This window comes from Kryptolebias marmoratus, linkage group LG24, assembly GCF_001649575.2.
Source record: "Kryptolebias marmoratus isolate JLee-2015 linkage group LG24, ASM164957v2, whole genome shotgun sequence".
Lineage (NCBI taxonomy): Eukaryota > Metazoa > Chordata > Actinopteri > Cyprinodontiformes > Rivulidae > Kryptolebias > Kryptolebias marmoratus.
The window spans coordinates 23,210,287-23,230,983 of NC_051453.1; the positions used below are offsets into that span (position 1 = coordinate 23,210,287).

A 20,697-nucleotide genomic window follows, 5' to 3' on the forward strand; every position below is an offset into this window, starting at 1 on the left:
CAATAGGCCTTCGCAGCGCTGTCGCTGCTCGGGCCTAATAAGAAACAGTACAGATCCAATAGGCCTTCGCAGCACTGTCGCTGCTCGGGCCTAATAATAAGAAACAGTACAGATCCAATAGGCCTTTGCAGTGCTGTCGCTGCTCGGGTCTAATAAAAAAATATTTTCAGAATATACAAACTTACACTGAGAGATTGATACGGTCAACAGGATCAACCATTGAATTAGTGTTGATCACCTGACTCACAAATCCGTACAAAGAGTTAGGTGCATCTTAAAATTCAGCATCTGGTGCAGTCATGTTTGTATTCATGTTTTTAGATTTAAAAAAACTTGTATTTGTGTTAATTACTGCCAGGCAAATACCATTTCATTTTCAAAGCGCTGTTTGCAACACCCAGTTAGTGTGAAATGCATAGCATCTCAGAATCTTTGGATATTATGATAGAATGGCGCTACATGTCTTAGTACTTAAGGTAGTTCTTCACTGGGCTGCAACTGCTGATGACTAGTTGGTGAAGTGTGTGTGTGTGTGCATTTATTCACTGGTGTATGTGTGTCCACTAACCAATTGATCCCACTCTTGGAGGTGTGTCAAGATGCTGCCCTGCTCACAAACTCTTTGTTCTGTGGCAAGGTGCAACGCAGTGTAAACTGTAATCACTGTAGCCAAATTATTTTTAGGTTTTTTTTTTAGTCTTGGTGGGGCTCTAGTCCAAAACACTACTCTCTATTTAATGTAGGATAAACATGGAGGCAGGTGTTGCAGAAGCCTCAGCCAAGCAATCCTAAAATTTCAAAACTTAGAGTGTATTATGATCATACCTGCTGTTGGTTCTTTTTCTCGTCCTTGTCAACAAATGTGATAGATAGTTGTGGTAAATGATACAGTATTTGATTTCAAAATGGTGCAGCTCATTCTCAGTGAGTCAGACCCTCACAGAACTGTATCTCAAACTGAATGACTTTTAGAAAAGAAAATATTCCTGTAGCCACTGTGTTTTACTAAAAATAGTCTGAAAAGGGTTTTATATTTACTGTCAAACATATACTCTATTAAAAGGAAAATAAAAGAAATTAGTTTCACTTGCAGGTTCAATTTAAAACGATATCCCAAACTGAAAAGTTGCACAGATAAAAAAAATGTTGAATGCAAATACAACTCACCATCTATATTTATCAGAACAGCACTGCATTTAATAATTTGTCTTTGTTTTCAAAAAGGTACATTATTTAATAAAACAGTGATTTCCCACTTATTGTCTGCAGGCTCAGTGTTAAGATGCAGAATTATTTTGAGTTATGCTCCTAAAAATGAGGTCAGCTGACAGCCTAAATAATGGTGGTTTTCACCAATTAATTTTAAGGCACAAAGTAAGCCAGGATTCACCTATTCACACTGGGAACATCAAGCGTCATTTTCACACCTGTTGCCCACCAAAAAGTCCAGACCCCACTGAGTCTAAACCCCACAGAAACTTGATCCCATTTTATTCAGACCTTCCAAATATACACCATTGAGTCTTGACCCCTCTGAGTTACCCCCCACAATCAGACTCCACTGAGTCCAAAACCCAAAGATGTACTTCCATGAGGAGTCCAGAGTCCACTTAACCTGGATACCCATGCATACCTCAATGAGTCCAGACCCATCTTACTCCAGACCACACAAACAGACTCCACAGAACCCAGACTTCAGTGAGACAAGACCCCACAGAGTCCAGACAACACAGATAAACACCCAAGAATCTGAACCCCACTGAGTCCATACCTTAAGGCAGTGGTGTCCAATCCTGGTCCTGGAGAGCCACTATCCTGCATATTTTAAATATTTCTCTGCTGTGACACACCTGATCTGAATGACTGAGTGATTAAGAGGCTTCTGCAGAACTTGAAGACCTGCTGAAGAGCAGGAAAACATCTAAAAAATGCAGGATAGTGGCCCTCCAGGACCAAGACTGCACACTACTGCCTTAAGGAGTCCAGACACCACTGAGTCCAGAGCCTACTGAGAATCCCCAATGTGGATCTTTAAAATGTGCTGGAAAAGACTCTACTCTACGGCCTAACTATTCAATCAATAAATGATCTTAGAAAAAAAGCATGAATGCAGCTTTTGATGGGACAGAATGATGTAAAACTGCACAAAGTTAAAAGCAGAACAAATCTACAGCAACTGTGTGCCCTCATCAAAACTATAGGTGTTCAAACGAAACATAAAATTAAACACATGTTAAAGTAATGTATAATTGTTTAATGGAAAGGCATCGTGTGTGTGCATACATGGTGTGTTTACACATGTTAAACATGTAAACATTGTCTAACAAATTCTTTAAAAATGAGTGGTGACAATACACTGAATGAATTCCTCTTTAATCAGTTCATCTGATACTTGGAATTCTCACTTGCTTTTTTGCATTGTGAAAATATTAAAATAAAAAAAGATGAAAATGGAAAAAGATATAAAAACAAGTTGCTATTTAGCCTATTCCAATCCTGTCCGATCATATTACAAACAACAAATTTGAAATTAACTAAATGAATCTGATAATTTTCAATCAAATTTTTGCAAAGTATTAATAATTAAGTAACAATATGTAATGTAAAATAAGTGACTGTCCTAAATCAACTCAGAGAAAAGTTAATTGAAAAGTACAAATCAGGGGATGGATACAAAAAGATTTCCAAGGCCCTAAACATCCCCAGGAGTTCCGTTGAATCCAACATCAAAAAGTGGAAGGAATATGGAACGTGTAAATCTACTAGTAGCAGGCCATAGTCAAAGACTGAGTGACCGTGCAAGGAGAACAGTGAGAAAGACCACCAAGACATCAATATCTTCATCTTCTGCTTAGCAGGTAAGTTTTTTAAATTGCTTTTTCAACTGTTTAAGCTGTATGTCATCTGGATTGTAAAAGCTTCTTTTAAAAATCTTGCCTATATGGAGCCTAGGCATAAATTCAAACTGAAAGACCTGCCTCAGCCTCACCTGCATCATCCAATCGCTGCGTCATCCGCTTCCATTGCAACCTATCAGCATCAGACCACACCTCCATCTTAACCAATCAGCGAGCAGGCCTTCGTTTAAAAGGACTACCATTAAGGCTTCATCTGTTCACCAGCCGAACTTCAACCTATCTCTGCCCCTTCTCCACCGCTATTTTCCCAGCTAACTTTAAGCTTCCTTCCTCTCTTCGACCTCCACCACCAGTGTCCGGCCCAGGAAAGACGCCTCTAATCCTCATCCTAAGCTTCTCGTCCAAGCTTTTTGCTATTCACAGCACTCACATCTTCTGCCGGGGTCCGAGCGCCAAAATCTTATGTCTTTCATGTCTAATAAAACTATTTAATTGCAGCTTTTCTCTGTGTGAGTCTCTCCAGGTTGAAATGCCTTTAAAATATAAATGATGAGTACTTTTTGCTTTAATTGTTGACTTCCTTACAACTGTTTATCCTTTACCTTATTTATCCCATTTCCACCTACACCTGTAACCTTAAATTTAGTCTGTTGTTCTGAAGTGAAGCACAAAGTAAAATTTAAATGAACAAAAGGCTCAGCGGTTATAATTATATTCAAAATCCATCATCATTCAGAAAGCACAGTTCTAAGCAACACAATTATTGTCAAGAGACAAGCAAAATTATTATTGCATTGTCCAGCAGATGGTCAAAGTACATGCGAAAATAAACAACTAAATATTACACTAAATACAAAGCCATCTGCACTATTCTAAATATTTTTTACAAAGATTTTTTTGCTGCTTTTACATCTCCTGTCCACATTTAAACTGAGATTTTGGTGAGCAAAACTGAGATTTTAAAAAACACTTTTTGTGGATCTGGACTAGAAATACAGAGTTTCTCAGTAACAATGACAAAGCAACCTATTTTGAGCATGCCTAAAAAAACAAAATTCAATGGAGCCATTTTCCCAAACTTTTTGTCTCTCTGTTCATCCTGAAACCATTAAATTTGGATTGTGTGCCCAAATGCTTAATACCTAAAGGAAACTGTAAACCATATATATATATATATATATATATATATATGGTTTACAGTTTCCTTTATATATAACAGAGTTTGGGGAAACCCTTTAGTTATGTGAAAAAGGTTCTGTCTTTGTATTTTGATTTGTTATTGTGAACATTTGCACCACCTAATGGTACTGCATGGGTATTTCAGTGTTTTTGTTAGAATGTGTAGACAAAGAAATAAATGTAAATGAAGAAAAAAAACTGTAATATGGTAGACGTGGCCTATAACCACTGAGGAAAAGCAAAGTTTCAAATGTGTCCATAATGAAGAATACAAAATGTCATATGCCAAATGACTTGTGTCCACACTAGAGAAAACTTTATAATATAAAAAACATTGGAACTGTTGGGATCTGGGTGGTTTGGGTTTCTTTTTTGGTTTGTTTTGGGTTTTGTTTTCCTTTTTGGCCGCCACCTCCACCAGAGGGTGCCTTGGAGGCAAGGTCGGGAGGACTGGAGTGTTGACGTCACCGTCACACCAGTTCCCAATCTGCTCGTCAGCGGGGGTTCAAGAGACGCCGACTGCCAGCATACCGACGCTTGAGTGTTAGCCAGTTCTGGTAACTCTGAGCCCTCCTGAGATAGAGTCTGAACTTCCTAGTTGCTCCGAAGTAACACTCTTTTTGTCTGGATTATTTTCAGATGTTCCTGCGCTCCCAAGTTGGGTTCTGCTTTCAAGCCTCCCTCGTGACGCCGTGGATAAGTGCTCGTTGGTGCCCGAGACCACTACTCACCCTCCCCCCGTTGAAAACCTCCTCAGTTCTGTGGAGGAGAAGAGAGTGCAGAAGATCACCAGGCCTTGTTAGTAATGTCCGGTTGTTTTTGCCAGTTATGTCCGGATGTTTTTACCAGAACTTGGGAACAGTGGGGGTGATAACAGGAGGATTCCTGGAACACAGGATTTGTCTGGTTCTTAGAATCCAGGAAACACACTGGGTTGAGCTAGACCCAGTGTCGTAGAAGTTACGTAAAATGGTCAGAAGTATGCATAGTCATCATGCATTGATTTCTGTATAAATACGTCCTGTCTCAAAGATACTTTGGGATTTTGGGGCAAGCTGATCAAGAGTAAATGTAAAGCTGATCAAGAGTAAATGTGTATTGGCTGGAATCCAACGACTCCGACTGTCATTTCGGTGTGCGACATACCTGGCTTTTCACCCACAGTTCCAGCAGGCAGTCCGCTTGCTCCCCGTGATGCATTCGAGTCCGACTACCTGTCCGCCCTCCTCTGCCGGACGACTCCAACTTCGGACCTCCGCCGCTGTAGCTCACCGTCTGGTGGGACCCACCTCTAAGACTCCAGCCAAGAGTTTCAGCGCCCCAGTCCTGGGCGCGCCGCTATCCACTACGAGTAAGCATTCTTTCTAGTGAACTGAAAATTACTACGGCCACTGAACTCACCACGGATCTGTTGTTTTCTCAGCGACCTGGCGTGCTTATTTGTTTTGTTTTTTTGATTACCACGAGTTAGATGTGAACCACCCCGGAATTCCTGTCCACTAAATAAACTCATTATTGTTTATTTGCAGCCTGAATTGTGTTCTGCATGTGGGTTCGAAATATTAAATCAAGCATGACAGGAACAGACATATCTAAATGTTGTTATTACATATAGTATATATATGTTCTCATAATTTCAAAGGAAATGTTAAGAACATGAGAACAAACACTAACTGCTGAAGTATTTCTCACATTATTATAAATGATGATAGCACATTTATACTTTTGCAAGTCTTTTTACAATAATCAATAATTATTATGTTTGAAATGGAATTTTCTCAATGATGATAGATTTTGAATGCTACACTTAGAAAAATACACTATACCAGAAAGTTCACTATTAGTCAAACTTTTAAACTGATAGAGATTCAATTGTATTGAAACATATATATATATATATATATATATATTGGCAATCTTAGTGGCAGGTCATATGTATGCAGGCATAGATGCACTGTCACCACATATATTATCCACATTTTTACCTGACTAGTAGAAGATCTAAATAAAACCAATAACCCATACCCTAATGGCTTTCGCTGCCAAAATCTTATTTGTCCCAAAAACAAGTTTTGTGAAACATCATTCCTTGTTTTAGCAACATGACCTAAGAGGTGACTGTCGTCAGTCTCTTGGGCTGCCATACCTAAAACCCCCTGAGGGGGAGCAGCCTTTTTCACCAGGACATCACTAGGCAGAGTGCCTTCAGATGAACCCTGGTCCTTCTCCACTACTTCACCCAGCCTGTTTTTATCCTTAACTAACACGTATGTACCAGCAGGATTTGACCCCATTATTTTGCAGCCTTCCATAGAGACTGAGCCCTGGGAGGCAGTTGGACTAGGTAGCAACACAGTGGTTCTGATTGGACTTGTAGGGCTAGTAGGACTTTGGGGACTTATAGAGCCCTCAGAACCCTGGATAAATAGCCCTGAAAAGGAGCTTTGGGTTCCACTCATCACAAAACTAGACTGACCCTCATTCATTAATACCAGGGATCCATCCTCAAGCAGAATTGTGTTTGGTGGATTTGATAGGACTACATAGTGCACGGGTTGCATTACAGCGTTGTAGTAAATTGGCTGCTGCTGTTTTACAAAGGCCTGAGTTGGATAAGGTAGTGTAGCAGAGTATTTAAAGCTAGCGGAACGACTGATGTTAGTAACCTTAGAGCGAGGTAAAGTGGATGATGAGGTGGTGCCTACTGAACTTTGGTCCAAAATCATTGAGGAAGTCCAGGTCATTCTCAAGTTCCAGTAAGCTGCAGCAGCCCACCGAGCCAGAAGAGGAGAGCTGGCCTTCATAATCAAACTCCAACAAAGATTCATTCACTGGCTCAGCACACAGTGTTTTCTGTTTGAGGCAAATAAACAGAACAAACAATAATTCCTACATGTTCTCAGTGCACTTTTATAGAATGCCTTGAAAAAGCATCTAGAATACTGTTCTACAATTTGTCACATTACAACCAAATACTACAAAGTATTTCACTGGGATTTTATGTGATAGACCAACACAAAGTAGCACACAATTGTGAAGTGGAAGGAAAATGAAAATCTTTCAATTGCAAACTTGTATAAAGGATTTAGCAGTTGCTTTGCTACGGATGACCTTCTCAACATGAGATCAACCCTGCAGCCTCAGAAGTACAAGACCACCGAACTACCACAGCCCCATGAAGAAGAAGAAAAATGATATGTTTTTCTTTTTTTCTTTTTTTTTTTTTACCAAGAAGAATCTAAAAAATTTAGTATTGATCTGTATTCATCCCCCCCCCGATACCTCTATCTAAAATTCTGATCAGTCAATCAATCAATCAATCAATCAATCAATCAATCAATCAATCAATCAATCACCTTCAGAAGAACCTAATTAGTATATAGTCCACTTGTGCATATTTTAATCTCAGTATAAACATAATTGTTCTATGAAGGCCTCTGAGGTTTGTTCAGAAATTTGAGAAGTCTAAAGCAAGGTTAGGTTAATATAATATTGCAAGATTTGAGCTCTGTTCAATCCATCATCTCAAAATGCAAATTGTATGGGTCAACTACAAACCTGCCAAGACATGGTCATACACCTAAACTGACAGGCTGGGCAATGAGAGCATTAACCTGAGAAGCAGCCAAGAAGTCCATGGTAACTCTGGAGGAGATGCAGAGATCCAAAGCTCAGGGGGGGACAATTGGTCCACAGGACAACTGTTAGTTGTGTACAAGAGTGGCAAGAAGATAGCCATTGTCCAAAGAAAGCCATAAGAAGTCCTGCTTTCAGTTTGTCACAAGCCTTGCAGGGACACAGCAAACATGTGGAAGATGCTTAGATTAGACCAAAATTGAACTTTTTGCCCTCAGTGCAAGACACTACAGTATTTGTGACAAAACACTAACCCTGCATATCACCCTGAACACACCATCCCCTCTGTGGGGATTATTTTCTTCAGTTGGGACAAAAAGCTGGTCAGAGCTGATGGAAAAATGGATGGAGCTAAATCCTGTGGAAAAAATTGTTAGAGGCTGCAGAAGACTAGAAACTTAAGCGGAGGTTCACCTTCCAGCAGGACAACAACCCGAAGCATCCAGCCAGAGCTACAATGGAGAGGGTCAGATCAAAGCATTTTCATGTGAACTAGTCAAAGTCCGGGACCTAAGTCCAACTGAGAATCTGTGGCAAGACTTGAAAATTGCTGTTCACAGATGTGTTCCATTCAACCTCACTGAACTTGAGCTATTTTGCAAAGAATGGGCAAAAATTTTAGTGTTTGGACTCTTTGCAAATCTGGTAAAAACATACCACAAAAGACTTTCAGCTGGAATTGCAGTGAAAGCTGGTTCAGCAAAGTACTGACTCAACGGGCTTGAATACAAGCCTAGGCCACACTTCTCATATTTTTATTGTAAATAATTTTGAGAACTATTTTTCATTTTCCTTTCACTTCACAATAATGAACTAGCTTGCATTGTTGGATCACATAAAATCCCAGTAAAAGACTGAAGATTGTGGTTGTAACATGACTACATGTGGAGAAGTCTAATTGGTAAGAAGACTTTGTCAAGGCAGTGTATATGGAGAAAATATGACGACAACAGAGGTAGCATTACCTGCGAGTAGTAGTCATCAAGGAGTTTGTTAATGTAATTACGTTTCTGTTTTTTGTTTGTGTGCTTCGTTAATGTTGTTGCGTTTCTGTTTTTCATTTGTGTGCTTCGGCTTTTGTTTGTGTGCTTTGTTTTTTGTTTGTGTGCTTCGTTATTTTTGTTATGGTTTGCACTTCAGGGCCACTGTAGAAATGTGTGAACTGGCGCTATAAAACTTAAAGGCCCAACATTCCTTGAAGGAATGGATATTGCCTACAACCTTTCTTATTATAATCTTAAACAAAGCTAATCTTATGCTAGAAATGACAGGGTTGTAGCCATTTTGGTTAAACCTTGCAAGAGACTTTATGCTCAGTCTCATGTGATATTGTGAGCTTTTGCAGAATACGTTAGCACTCAGAATGTGTGTTAAGAATGACTCCCAAATACAGTTGACTCCAAATAGTTAATAAGAACATTTTAAACAAAGATCTTTCACAATCTGTTAGTGCTCTGAATATTTGAAGGGGATCACTCTCAGGTAATTTTAGGTTATATCTGTAAAATTACCTTAGTTATAGCCATTTTTGTGTTTTTAAGGTCAGTTTTTGCACCCATGCTTTATTGGGCTGAGTCCAAATTTTAATCAATTGGAGTTGGACATTCAATAAATACTTTCTGCAAGTTTCACTGAAATGTGTCCAATGGATCATAAAATATTCTGGTAACAGACAAGTACACAAAGTATACACACAGGCAAAAACATTATTGTCCACCTTCACCTTACTGTGGTGGGTAATAATGACTGAGTTATAGATATTTCTGAGTTTGCACAGGTCAATTAACTGTGGCAGCCATCTTGAATATAGCTAAAAGACAAACAAATTAACACACATGTATTTCTATTCTTATTAGGACTTTGTATTGACTTCCATTCATTTATATAGCCCAATCCTGACCTTGACCCTAAACCTAAATGTTACCTGTATACGCCTAACCTTAACCCAAACTCTAACCTAAAAATGACATTCCATCATATTTGAACCGAATTTTGGTTACCATAAAGACTTCTTGTTCTGACAAGGTCAGGTGAAGTCAAATTTATTTATATAGCACTTTTCAGCAACAAGGTGATACAAAGTGCTTTACAACATTAGGTGTATACCAGAAAAGGTCCTAAAAGTGAACAAAACCCAGGTATACACACACACATAGGCAATTACATGATCATCTACCTTTCATTGAGAGCAATAAAAATGGCAACTCACCTTATCCTCACCTAAACCTTCAGTTTGGTAGTTTATTAGATGTTCTTTTGTGTCAAAAGGCATATCTTTAAATAGATCAGGGAAAATGTCATCCTTTGAACGGCACTGGCAGAGCACCAACAAAATGGGGATTACTGCAAAAAAAGACACAAATTGTGGTTAATGTAAATATCTTTCATTGTAACACACAAATGTAAGAGTGGATATAAGGTAAAATGTAGATCTATAGTACTGTGCATAAGTCCTGTGAAACATTTAATTTCTGTAGCTATCCCTTCTAATGTGTCAGGTAACTTTTCTCAGTGATTTTGACTAATAGATTTTCTGTTTTTCAAAATATCTTTCAGAGTGCTTCTTATGAGTGTTTTTAACTCATGTTTAATACAGTTTTTGTACCTGACAATTTTTAGAAAATTGTATTTATGCCTTAAGTGTCATAGTTTGGTATTTTCAGTTTGTTTTTGATTATTGTCTTGTTTCAGTTTAGTTTTCCTGTTCATGCCCTGTCACTCTCCACCTCCCCAGTACTTTTCCTGTTAGGTCTGCCACGCCCATCTCCACCTGCTTGTAATTATTCTCACTCACCTGTGTCCATTTTCCTCATNTATCCTCTGTCTTTAAGAACCGGTCATTCTCATTCACTACTCACTGGATCATTCCGCTTTGTCTGCTCTTTGCCATGCCATGTCTTGCCTTACATCTCGTTTTGGATTTTGTTAGTGTTAGTTTTGCTGCCTCGTCAGCCCTTTTGTTTTTGTCTGTTTATTTAAGTAATAAATTAGTTTTCATTATTCTTCCACCAAGAGTCAGCGTTCTGGGTTTGCCGCCATAGTCCCACCTTCTGACATTAAGTCACTTAACTCAAATGTATGTTAGTGTTAAGTAGTTTAAAGTTTCAAAAGGTTTCTAAACTCAAAAGTTGAACTAGTGTTGTCTGTTCAAACAAGAATGGGAACTTTTGAAAGAGGTGGAAAAAGTATTAAAATAATTTACTCAACTAAAAATAAAGACATTCAAGTCTATTTTTGAGATTAGGATTAGATTACTTTTAAGATCTTCCTTTTTAATAAATGCTGTAGTTCAAATCCTACAGTTAGGTTTGGGTTTCCTGTGTTTTCCATTTAATAAATAATTAAAGTTAATAATTAATAAAGTATTTTTGAATTGAATTGAATTTAATTGAATTAGCTATGCTGTTTTAGGGTTAGATAGTTGGAGAGCATACTGACCCCTTTTCTGCATTCTTTACTGTTTTTACTCTCCATATTTGTAAATGTAATTATTGCTGCCAACCTGACCTTGTGTTTTTCTTTTTATAAAAACTACCTCTGGCTAATTACTTCATACTTGTCTGTGTCTCTTTTTTTTGTCCTCTCAGACCCCAGCTGGATGAGGCAGATGGCTTCTTGTCCTGAGCCTGCTTCTGCTTCCTGTTAAAAAGGAGTTGTTGCGTTCCACTGTTGCCAACATGCTGCTCAAAGCAAAGAATTAGTGCATTCTTACTGGCTTGCTTATATACATAACTTTTAGTAATTGGTGTTTCATGTACTGTATGTGAATTAGGCACGGGCCAGTTACTGGTTTCAAAGTATACCAGAGTGTTAAAGTAGTTATGGTGTAAAACCACAAAATACTGTTCTTATGGTTTAAATGCCTTTTAATAAAATACCAGAGACAAGTTTTGTTTGTTTGTTTGTTTCTCCCCTCCAGTCACTTGATGCACAGAGCAGCCCTCCCCTCCTCCTACTTGCTGCTTCAAACTGTCATTCAGCTGAGGAAGGAACTCCTAAATGTCTATGCTCGTATAAAAAGGCTATGTAGACCTATGCAAGATTTGTGTTTAGTGTGATGACGTATCTAACATTATTTGCTTTGCTTGTTTCCCCCTTTGTTTATTTTATCATATGTTGAAATTATCTGTTGTTTTACGGCTCAGGTGAATTGGTCACCACCAAGTGTGAGTGAGAACTTTAGATTTGCCAGTTTGAACTATAAGGGCCTAAACAGCCCAACCAAATGCATTAAAGTTTGCATTATCTACACCAGGGACGGTTGGTATAAGTGGGCTAGTAGGGCAAAGCCCTACTACTACAATAAAAATGTTAAAAAACATTATAAACTCAAATTAAAAGTACTGTATCACATTTTGTGAAATTTACAACAAAACCTGGTGAGAAACAGTCTCAATTAAACCCCAGTTTTTCCAAAGGGCGGACTTTACTGCTCATTTGGGCTAATTTAGTTCAGCCCAGGCTCAGTCCAATGCTTTTGTCTGTCCGCCAATGAGGGTGGACAGACAAAATTGTGCCTCAAGCGTGAGTGTATGTGGGCATAGCTTATTGCAGACTGAGTGCGATGGCGAGAATGATAAACTTTAAAGAGGTGGATTTTTTTTTTTTTTTTTTTTTTAAATTTCTCACCCATTTCCTTCATGTCTTTGGGGGTAAACCAGAAGTGAAGAGGTTGGGAGTGGATGGACCAAAGGATGTTCAAAAAATAAAAAGTGGCAAAACTGAAGTTTTTCTGTGACTTTCAATGAAAGAACTGGCTAATGGCAAGTATAGTTAACAGATCTTTAACAAGGTGGTTATTAACCTTTTTACATCCCAGGAAAGTCAACAGAGTGAGCTTCTCTTTAAATAATGTAGACTTCATTTTTAAAAAACTATACTTTCCAATATTGCATTTCTTGTTTGATTTTATTTTATCAGTGTGATTAGTAATTGTCAAGGAGTGTGGTGCAGTGTTATGCAAAGCTGTTTGACTTGGGAAAAAAAAATCTTCTGAAATAATTATAGTTGAAACCCTTGATGCAGCGGAATGAAGTATTGGACAACTGACAGAGGCTCTGTGTAAGCTTGGTTTTTGGTGGTGGTTTGTTTTAAGGTTGTTTTTGTGCTGAAAAAAGACATTGTCAATTTATAGCAGGTTTTCTTTATTCAAGGATGCTTCGATGCTTCTGTTGTTAAAATCTAAACTGTGGCATTTTAATGTATATCTGTTAGCCCACCCTACAAATATCACCACTCACCACCACTGATCTACACCATGTTGATGCTCATAATTTACTTGCAAGAGACCCATTTGAAGGATATAGACCACACTAGACTGAAGAGGAGCTGTTTTGGACGTATGTGTTTTTCATCCTTTTGACACAAACCAGTTAGCGGACCTGGAAAATCAGCCACAACACAAGAGTGGGCGGTTAAAACCTCTTTTATTTGTAAACAAAGGAAGCGAAACACACAGCAACTGGGCCTCTGCCAGCAGCTCTGGGAAGCTGAGCGGAGGAGTAACGAATTGGACAGCTGGTGCACGATGATGCTGAGGACTCCCAGAGAGAGAATGAGACTCAACGCTCCTCAGAGGTAGATACACTGGGCTCTTCGATTCTCGTGGTCAGGCAAGCTGGAGTCGATACCGGGTAGGCCAAGAGTGTGCGTCAAATCCGAGAGAGCGGGCAAAAGGTCCAAGTCCAGGAAACAGGCAGAGGTCGATGTCCAGATAACTGTAGTCCTAAGTGGTTCCGTCAGGTGCAAGGCAAAATCAGGGGTCCAAGAAACAAGAGCAAGGGAAATGTACAGTCAGGAAACGCTGGAGAACTACTTGCTTGATAGCTTTCATAATCTGGCACTGGAGGAGAGCAGGAGAGGAGGTCAATATCATGGCCTGCAAACAGTCCGGATCTCAATCCAATTGAAAATCTGTGGTGGAAGTTAAAGAAAATGGTCCATGACAAGGCTCCAACCTGCAAAGCTGATCTGGCGTAGACCAGGTGGAAGAGATAACAATCAGGGTAGAGATGCAGGTGGCAAGAATGAGCATGATTAGCATGAACAGAAGGCAAGGCATGAGAGACAGACATGATCATCACACCTTTTCCAGCAAACTAAGAGGTGGTGCCATTTTCATACAACCCCTGGCGAAAATTATGGAATCACCAGTCTCTGAGGATGTTCCTTCAGTTGTTTAATGTTGTAGAAAAAAAAAGCAGATCACAGACATGACAAAAAACTAAAGGCATTTCAAATGGCAACTTTCTGGCTTTAAGAAACACTAAAAGAAATCAAGAAAAATAATTGTGGTAGTCAGTAAGAGTTAGATTTTTAGAACAAGCACAGGGAATAAATTATGGAATCATTCAATTCTGAGGAGAAAAATTATGAAATCATGAAAAAAACAAAAACAAAATAACACTCCAACACATCTCTAGTACTTTGTTGCACCACCTCTGGCTTTTCTAACTGCTTGCAGTGTCTCAGGCATTGACTTAATGAGTGACAAACAGTACTCTTCAGCAATCCGGCTCCAGCTTTCTCTGGCAACAGCAATCAGAGATTGTGTGTCTTTCTTCAAGGAATGTTTTCAAAGTTTTTGCTCTATGGCAAGATGCGTTATCATCTTGAAAAATTTCATCATCCCCAAACATCCTTTCGATAGATGGGATAAGAAAAGTGTCCAAAATGTCAATGCAAACCTGTGAGTTTACTGAAGATGTAATGACAGCCATCTCCCCAGTGCCCAATGCCGATTCAAGATTCATCACTGAATATGACTTTCATCCAGTCATCCACAGTCCACGATTGCCTTTCCTTAGCCCATTGTAACCTTGTTTTTTTCTGTTTAAGTGTTAGTGATGGCTTTCTTTTAGCTTTTCTGTTTGTAAATCTCGTTTGCTTTAGGGGGTTTCTTACAGTACGGTCACAGACGTTGACTCCAGTTTCCTCCCATTTGTTCCTCATTTGTTTTGTTGTACATTTTCTGTTTTCAAGGCATATTGCTTTAAGTTTTCTGTCTTGATGCTTTGATGTCTTCCTTGGTCTACCAGTATGTTTGCCTTTAACCACCTTCCCATGTTGTTTGTACTTGGTCCAGGTTTTAGACACAGCTGACTGTGAACAACCAACATCTTGTGCAACACTGCGTGATGATTTACCCTCTTTAAGGAGTTTGATAATCCTCTCCTTTTTTTCAATTGACATCTCTGGTGTTGGAGCCATGATTCATGTCAGTCCGTTTGTTGCAACAGCTCTCCAAGGTGTGATCACTCCTTTTTACCTGCATACTAATGAGCAGATTTAATCTGATGCATGTGTTAGCGTTTGTAATGAAAATTTGCAGGGTGATTCCATAATTCATTCCCTGTGCTTGTACTAAAAAGGTAACTGTTACTGGCTACCACAATTATTTTTCTTGATTTCTTTTTAGTGTTTTTAGAGTCGATCAACGGAAGGGGATACTTATTCTTGACAGTTATTTGGTTTAAGCCTCAAAAATCAATGCACGGCCTAAGGGATTTGTCTTTCTTTTCCACGAAAAAGAAACCTGCACCCAAAGGGGAGGTGGAAGGTCGAATGATACCTGAGGCTAGAGATTTGTTAATATATTTTCTCATAGCCTCAGTTTCAGGGCCCGAGAGGTGGTACAAACGGCTCGATGGCAATGGAGCCCCGGGAAGTAGCTCAATGGCGCAGTCATAAGGCCTGTGAGGAGGAAGAGAAAGTGCCTTGCGTTTACTAAATGCTGGTGCCAAGTCATGGTAAGGTTTAGGAAACTCAGACAAATCAATGTCTATCCCAGATTCTTCCACCCTGCCCCCCACCTGAGCACCCGCCGACCTAAGACAATGCATAAGACACTCGTCACTCCATGACTCGACTCGTTTCTTGACCCAATTTAGCACAGGATTATGTTTTTCTAACCAAGGAAAACCGAAAATAAGTTTTGGAGACATAGCAGAAAACACATAGAACTCACCGGACTCGTGGTGATTGCCGGAGACCAGAATCTGCAGGTTGTTGACTTGATGGGTGATCTGGGAGACGATTTGTCCAGTAAGACCAGTCACTGTGCTGGCGGAACTTAACGGCGAGGTTGGGATATTTAGTTGCTCCACCAAACTTTTACAAATAAGGTTAAGCTCCAAACCAGAGTCCACCATAGCAGCAATAGGCAGAGAGGTATGATTTGTGATAATCTTGGCTGGAAGAGAAAGTAGAGATGTCGGGGAAAATTTTAACGGACCCGGCAGATCATTCCCCTCTACTGGTGGGCTGGACCGCGAACGAGCAAAAGCTAGATTGCACTGCAGGAGGAAACCCCCACAACGATCGGTGTCACCTTCAAAATATTCAGATGGTTTGATTTCCGGTTCACGAAATGGAGGTGAGGAGACCTAGCGGGGCGGAGCCACGACGGATGGCGTGGTGGGCATTGTGGGAAACAGTCCCCAAACGATTATCAATAGCTACAATGCAATGTGAGACTTGATTTAGTGTGGCACAGGTGTCTTGTTGAACTTGATATAAATGTTGGATTAATGTCTCGTATTGGTCTAATCGGTGCTCGTGATGGATTAATATGTCTGCGGTCTGTCCGCCACCGGAACTGCTCTTAGAAGTAGTATCTGGCTGGAGCATTCTGTCAGGATTCAGAGTCGGTAACGGTAAGTGCATTTATTTACAGTGCTGGAAAGTGCAGACGGGACCTGGAATCGGAATCTGGAAAACGAAGGACGAGGTAAGTGAGTAAATATAAGTTCTTGACATGAGAAGGAAGGCGAGGTAATTTGTTTGCTGGTAACAGAATGTTCTTACGAAGAGGCAGGTGATCCACTGCTCGGAGAGGAGTCAGTGAGTAATTCTTCCAGGTGGAGCTTGATGGTATTTCTCCAGAAAATGGCAGGTGAGTATTCCTTTTGGATGGCAGCAGACTTGCAGACAGACAGGCACAGGTGAACAGGTGAGTACTTGGTTTGACAGGGTTTCCAGGAAGAAGACCAGACTGGCTCCAGAGTGAACAGGTAGTTCTAAGGCAAAAAAACCAAAACAACATTAACAACAAGGTTCACAGATCTCGGGATTTCACAAAGGCTTAGCACGTTTACCACAAGGCAAGTAATGCTCCAGCACTGGTCTGGTTCCAACCACAGCCTTAAGTACTCCTGGCTTCCTGATCAGTCTGATCAGCTGCAGGTGAGGGAGGAGTGGCGACGAGATGTCACTCATCAGTCCAGGACGGCCCACCAGGAAGTAAACACCACACCACCAAAACTCCACCATCACCACAAAAAGTGGATCTTTTGACGATTTACACACTCAACTGGGACGATGACTCTTTTCTTTTTTTAGATGAGTTTTCTCAGTGATACCAGATTTGACTATTTATGATTTAATTATGGGAGGGTATTTTACCTGCTGGGTAGACCCTGTCTTAGGCCGCTCCTCCCTTACTTTTGCTCTTCAAAGTCGGCCAAAGTGATTGAAGCCTTTATGAAAGACTATAATGTTGTTGACCCTGGCACTTTTTAAATACTGATAAGAGAAATTTCTTTTTTTTCCTGCACGTTCATGATACTTACACTGGCAATTTTTTATAGCACTCTGCTTTTGTCAATTTCAGACTGTAAATTATGGTAGTACAATATACCACAGAATTATTGTTATCAAAATACCAGTGATCTCAATATCAATATTGCAAAGGACTGCTTGGACTGCAATAAATCGTACACCATTATTTTACAAGTACCATGTTCTGCTGATAATATTTTTGGTCTATCCAACAGACCCTCACTGGTCTTTTTGTTCATGCCCAGTTTAGATTATAGTGATGACCGAAAAGAAAGTGAGGAGGGAGGAAAATATGGGTTTATCTGCATCCCCAGCTGATACCTTGAGTTGAAATTGGTGCAGGAGTAACATCACACCCAGAATTTTTTCTAAAATTTTGTGGGATTTTATAAGAAGTTGTACTCATCTGACTGCTCTTATGTTTTTACAGACCTGATCTCCTTCTTCAGTGGCATTAACATTCTTGGTCTTGATCAGAATCTGCTCAATAAATGAACTTACCTATCATGACATTAGAACTTTAACCTGCCATCAAATCTTTACAAGATGGTCCCAGTTGAGTGCGTATATATTCCCCATCCAACTCCTGTGGGGCCTTTTGAAGGGAGCTGGCCACATTCCTACTGGAGATTCTTGTTGGGTCATTGCATGCAGGTATGCTCGCCAAGGCACTGAATCCAACTTTGGGCTTGTTGCTTTGAAGGGTGAAGACCCATTTTTGTGTGGTTTGTGTTGTCCCATTAACACTCTGCACGTTGGATGTTGACTTTGGATTGCTGGTAAGGTTACTGTCCAGGTGCTTGGAAGCAGTTTTACTTTCAATTATATTCATAAATCAAATTGGGTTTACAGTATATGCAGTGTCCACTCATTTCCAGTATTTATGTAGTTTACAACCCTTCCATTACTCTTCCTGGAGGTTTAATTGAGGCATTTGTTAAGATTTCTAGATATAAACTTAATCTTGGCAACAGTGTGGTTCATTCATTCAAAAATGTGAATAAAAAATGTCGTACTTATAATAAACAAGCGGAGCTTAGCCCGACGGCAGGGTCACCAAAGCCTGGCGGCCTGCCAGGCTTATAATACACTGGGGGAAACCCTGTATACAGTAGAAATGCCAAAGTATAGCTAGATGGGTACACTGCTGCAATGGTGATGTGGCTTCATTTGCAAAAATAAATTTTGTTTATCTTTGCTGACAGCAACTATGAGTAAAGGTCCTTCCTCCTCTGCAGATCAGCCACAATGCAGAGCTTTTGCCCTTAAATTCCATGGGACATTTCCTCCCCAAGCTTATGATACCTATATTACCAGCTGACAGGTGTACTACCCCAGCAGGTCACTCTCTCACTCTCTGCACTAGAAGGCACTTGATAGTAGAACTGGAAGCCCACTCAGGGCTTGCTTTTCTGTGTAACTGAGTAGAACATGTAAAAAAACAAAGCTATAAGAGTACTGTTTTTTCTTTGGGTAGTACAGCAGAGCTGCTGCCTTCCAGCAAGAAGGCCGCAGGATTGCCTCCCGACCTGGGGCATTTCTGGGTGGAGTTTGAATATTCTCCCTGTGCATGCGTAGGTTTATGCAAACTCCCTGAGAATATAAATGGTTGTTTGTCTTGTTTGTCTCTATATGTCCCTGTGATGGGCTTGCAACCTGTCCTGGGTGTCCCCTGCTTCTCTTGCAGTGACTGATGGAGATAGGCACCAGCTCCCTGTGACCTCAAGACAAGAAGTATTTCACTAAGAAAATCATTAAAATGTGTTATACTATGATTCAGGTTTGACAGATTTCTTCACAAAATCTTTAAGGGTATTACCCAAAGGTATATTAAATCAATGTTAACAAAATGAATATTTAAGGGGAAAAACACATTTTCAAGTATATCTTTTAGGACGGTTGCCCATTTGTAAGACTTGCATCACATCGATTCTGAGTCTGGACATACGTACCTTTAAAATTATACGTGATGCCGCTTGTGAAATTGTTGTTACAACCTTTCTCTCATTTGTCGTCCCTGCTGCAAAATATTTCTAAATAAAAGCCTTGATGAGTACCGGACTCTAATTAGTTCAAATCAGTAGAACCTAAAGACTGAAAGTGTTCTCTCAATGACCTGCTTCGTGTTACTTTGAGTTACAGCAGAAGGTGTTTGAATTTCGTGTTTCGGTCCAGTAGGGGGCGCGTCACCGGCAGAGGGAGGAGGAGCGGGTTCCCGCAGCAACAGGGAAGATGGCAGCCATCGCATCTCTCACCCAGGTAACGATACAGCTTTTTATCAGCGTCCACCCCTCAGAGGTTCACTGAAAGTGTTGGCGTGACTCAACATATTTCACCAGTTATCCTGTAGCGTGAGTGAAGTTTCCAGAAAAGCAGGTTATTATTCTGTGAAACGGGGCTGTAAATAAAGCTGGTCAGCTGCTCGAGCACAGGCCTGCAGTACCGTTAGGTAGCGGAAGGGTTAGCATCATCTGTCGATGGTTAGCATCTCCTGCTCGGTCATTTGCTGTTTATCTCCGTATGTCATAAAGCTTTTAGTAATGCACCTGGCAGAAAGAGACGCTGTGCACACCGTTTACAGAACAAGATCCGCACTGACGGACTCGGCTTGGGCTACTATAAGCTCCTGTAGCTAGCTCCTAGCTCTGGTGTCATGTACCGTAGTGAAGGATGAAGAGGAGCTCTACGATGGTGAAGGGTTAAATGATGAAGACTGAGAACAGGGCAGACAGAAGAAACATTTAGTTTCTGCTTTCACTCAAGGGACGGGACACTGAGTCCACGGAAACAAGACGGGACGATATTTGAGCAACATTGTTAAGGGCAGGACTCTCAAGTTTTGATCTGAGCTTGGAGTGAGATTTTGACCTGCTAGAAGTTGTTAGATGACGTCATCGCCTAATTTGCATATTTAGTGATATTAATCAGGCTGTAGGAGAGAGGAATATCAACGGTGGCAAGACAAAAAATGAGTAAAAAAAACACTCAAAATATGTTTAGAACTACAAATTAACTTTATGAAATAATTGTATAACTTTATTGCTTTGCCTGATCCCACACTACATAAATTAATTTGTTGGAATATCAAATTGAAGCAAAATCAATCAATCAACTTTATTTCTATAGCACATTTTAAGAACCACAGCGGTAGCCAAAGTGCTGTACAATAGATAGATAAAAACAGTAAAAAGGAAATGGATAAAACAAATAAACAGATAAAAAGATAAATAGATAAAAAGAGACATACACATATGGGTTCACAGCAGGTATGTTTTAGGTGCCAAGAAAGACAAAAATCACAGTGTGTTAAAAGCCAAAGTATAAAAGTGTGTTTTTAAAAGAGATTTAAAAACAGGAAGAGAGGAGGCCTGTCTGACACTCAGGGGTAAATTGTTCCAGAGCTTGGGAGCAGCAACAGCAAATGCTCTGTCGCCTCTGAGTTTCAGCCTAGTTTTGGGGACTGTCA

The 20,697-nt window shown here is 40.0% G+C and overlaps 1 protein-coding gene and 1 long non-coding RNA gene across 2 annotated transcripts in view; one reads left to right on the forward strand and one right to left on the reverse strand.

The window, feature by feature from the left end:
- Positions 1–16,943, reverse strand: part of LOC108248746 (epidermal growth factor receptor substrate 15-like 1) — a 145,172-nt gene extending 128,229 nt beyond the window's left edge. Inside the window, exons 1-4 of the mRNA XM_037974303.1 lie at positions 16,769–16,943; positions 15,640–15,864; positions 9,883–10,016; positions 5,184–5,312 (exon numbers count right to left, since the gene is read on the reverse strand). Coding sequence (XP_037830231.1) covers positions 5,184–5,312; positions 9,883–10,016; positions 15,640–15,864; positions 16,769–16,943 — 663 coding nt within the window. The remainder of the gene's footprint in view (positions 1–5,183; positions 5,313–9,882; positions 10,017–15,639; positions 15,865–16,768) is intronic.
- Positions 16,944–19,416: 2,473 nt separating this feature from the next.
- LOC112449768 overlaps positions 19,417–20,697 on the forward strand; it is a 20,442-nt gene continuing 19,161 nt past the window's right edge. Inside the window, exon 1 of the long non-coding RNA XR_003038301.2 lies at positions 19,417–19,490. This is a non-coding gene — a long non-coding RNA (uncharacterized LOC112449768). The remainder of the gene's footprint in view (positions 19,491–20,697) is intronic.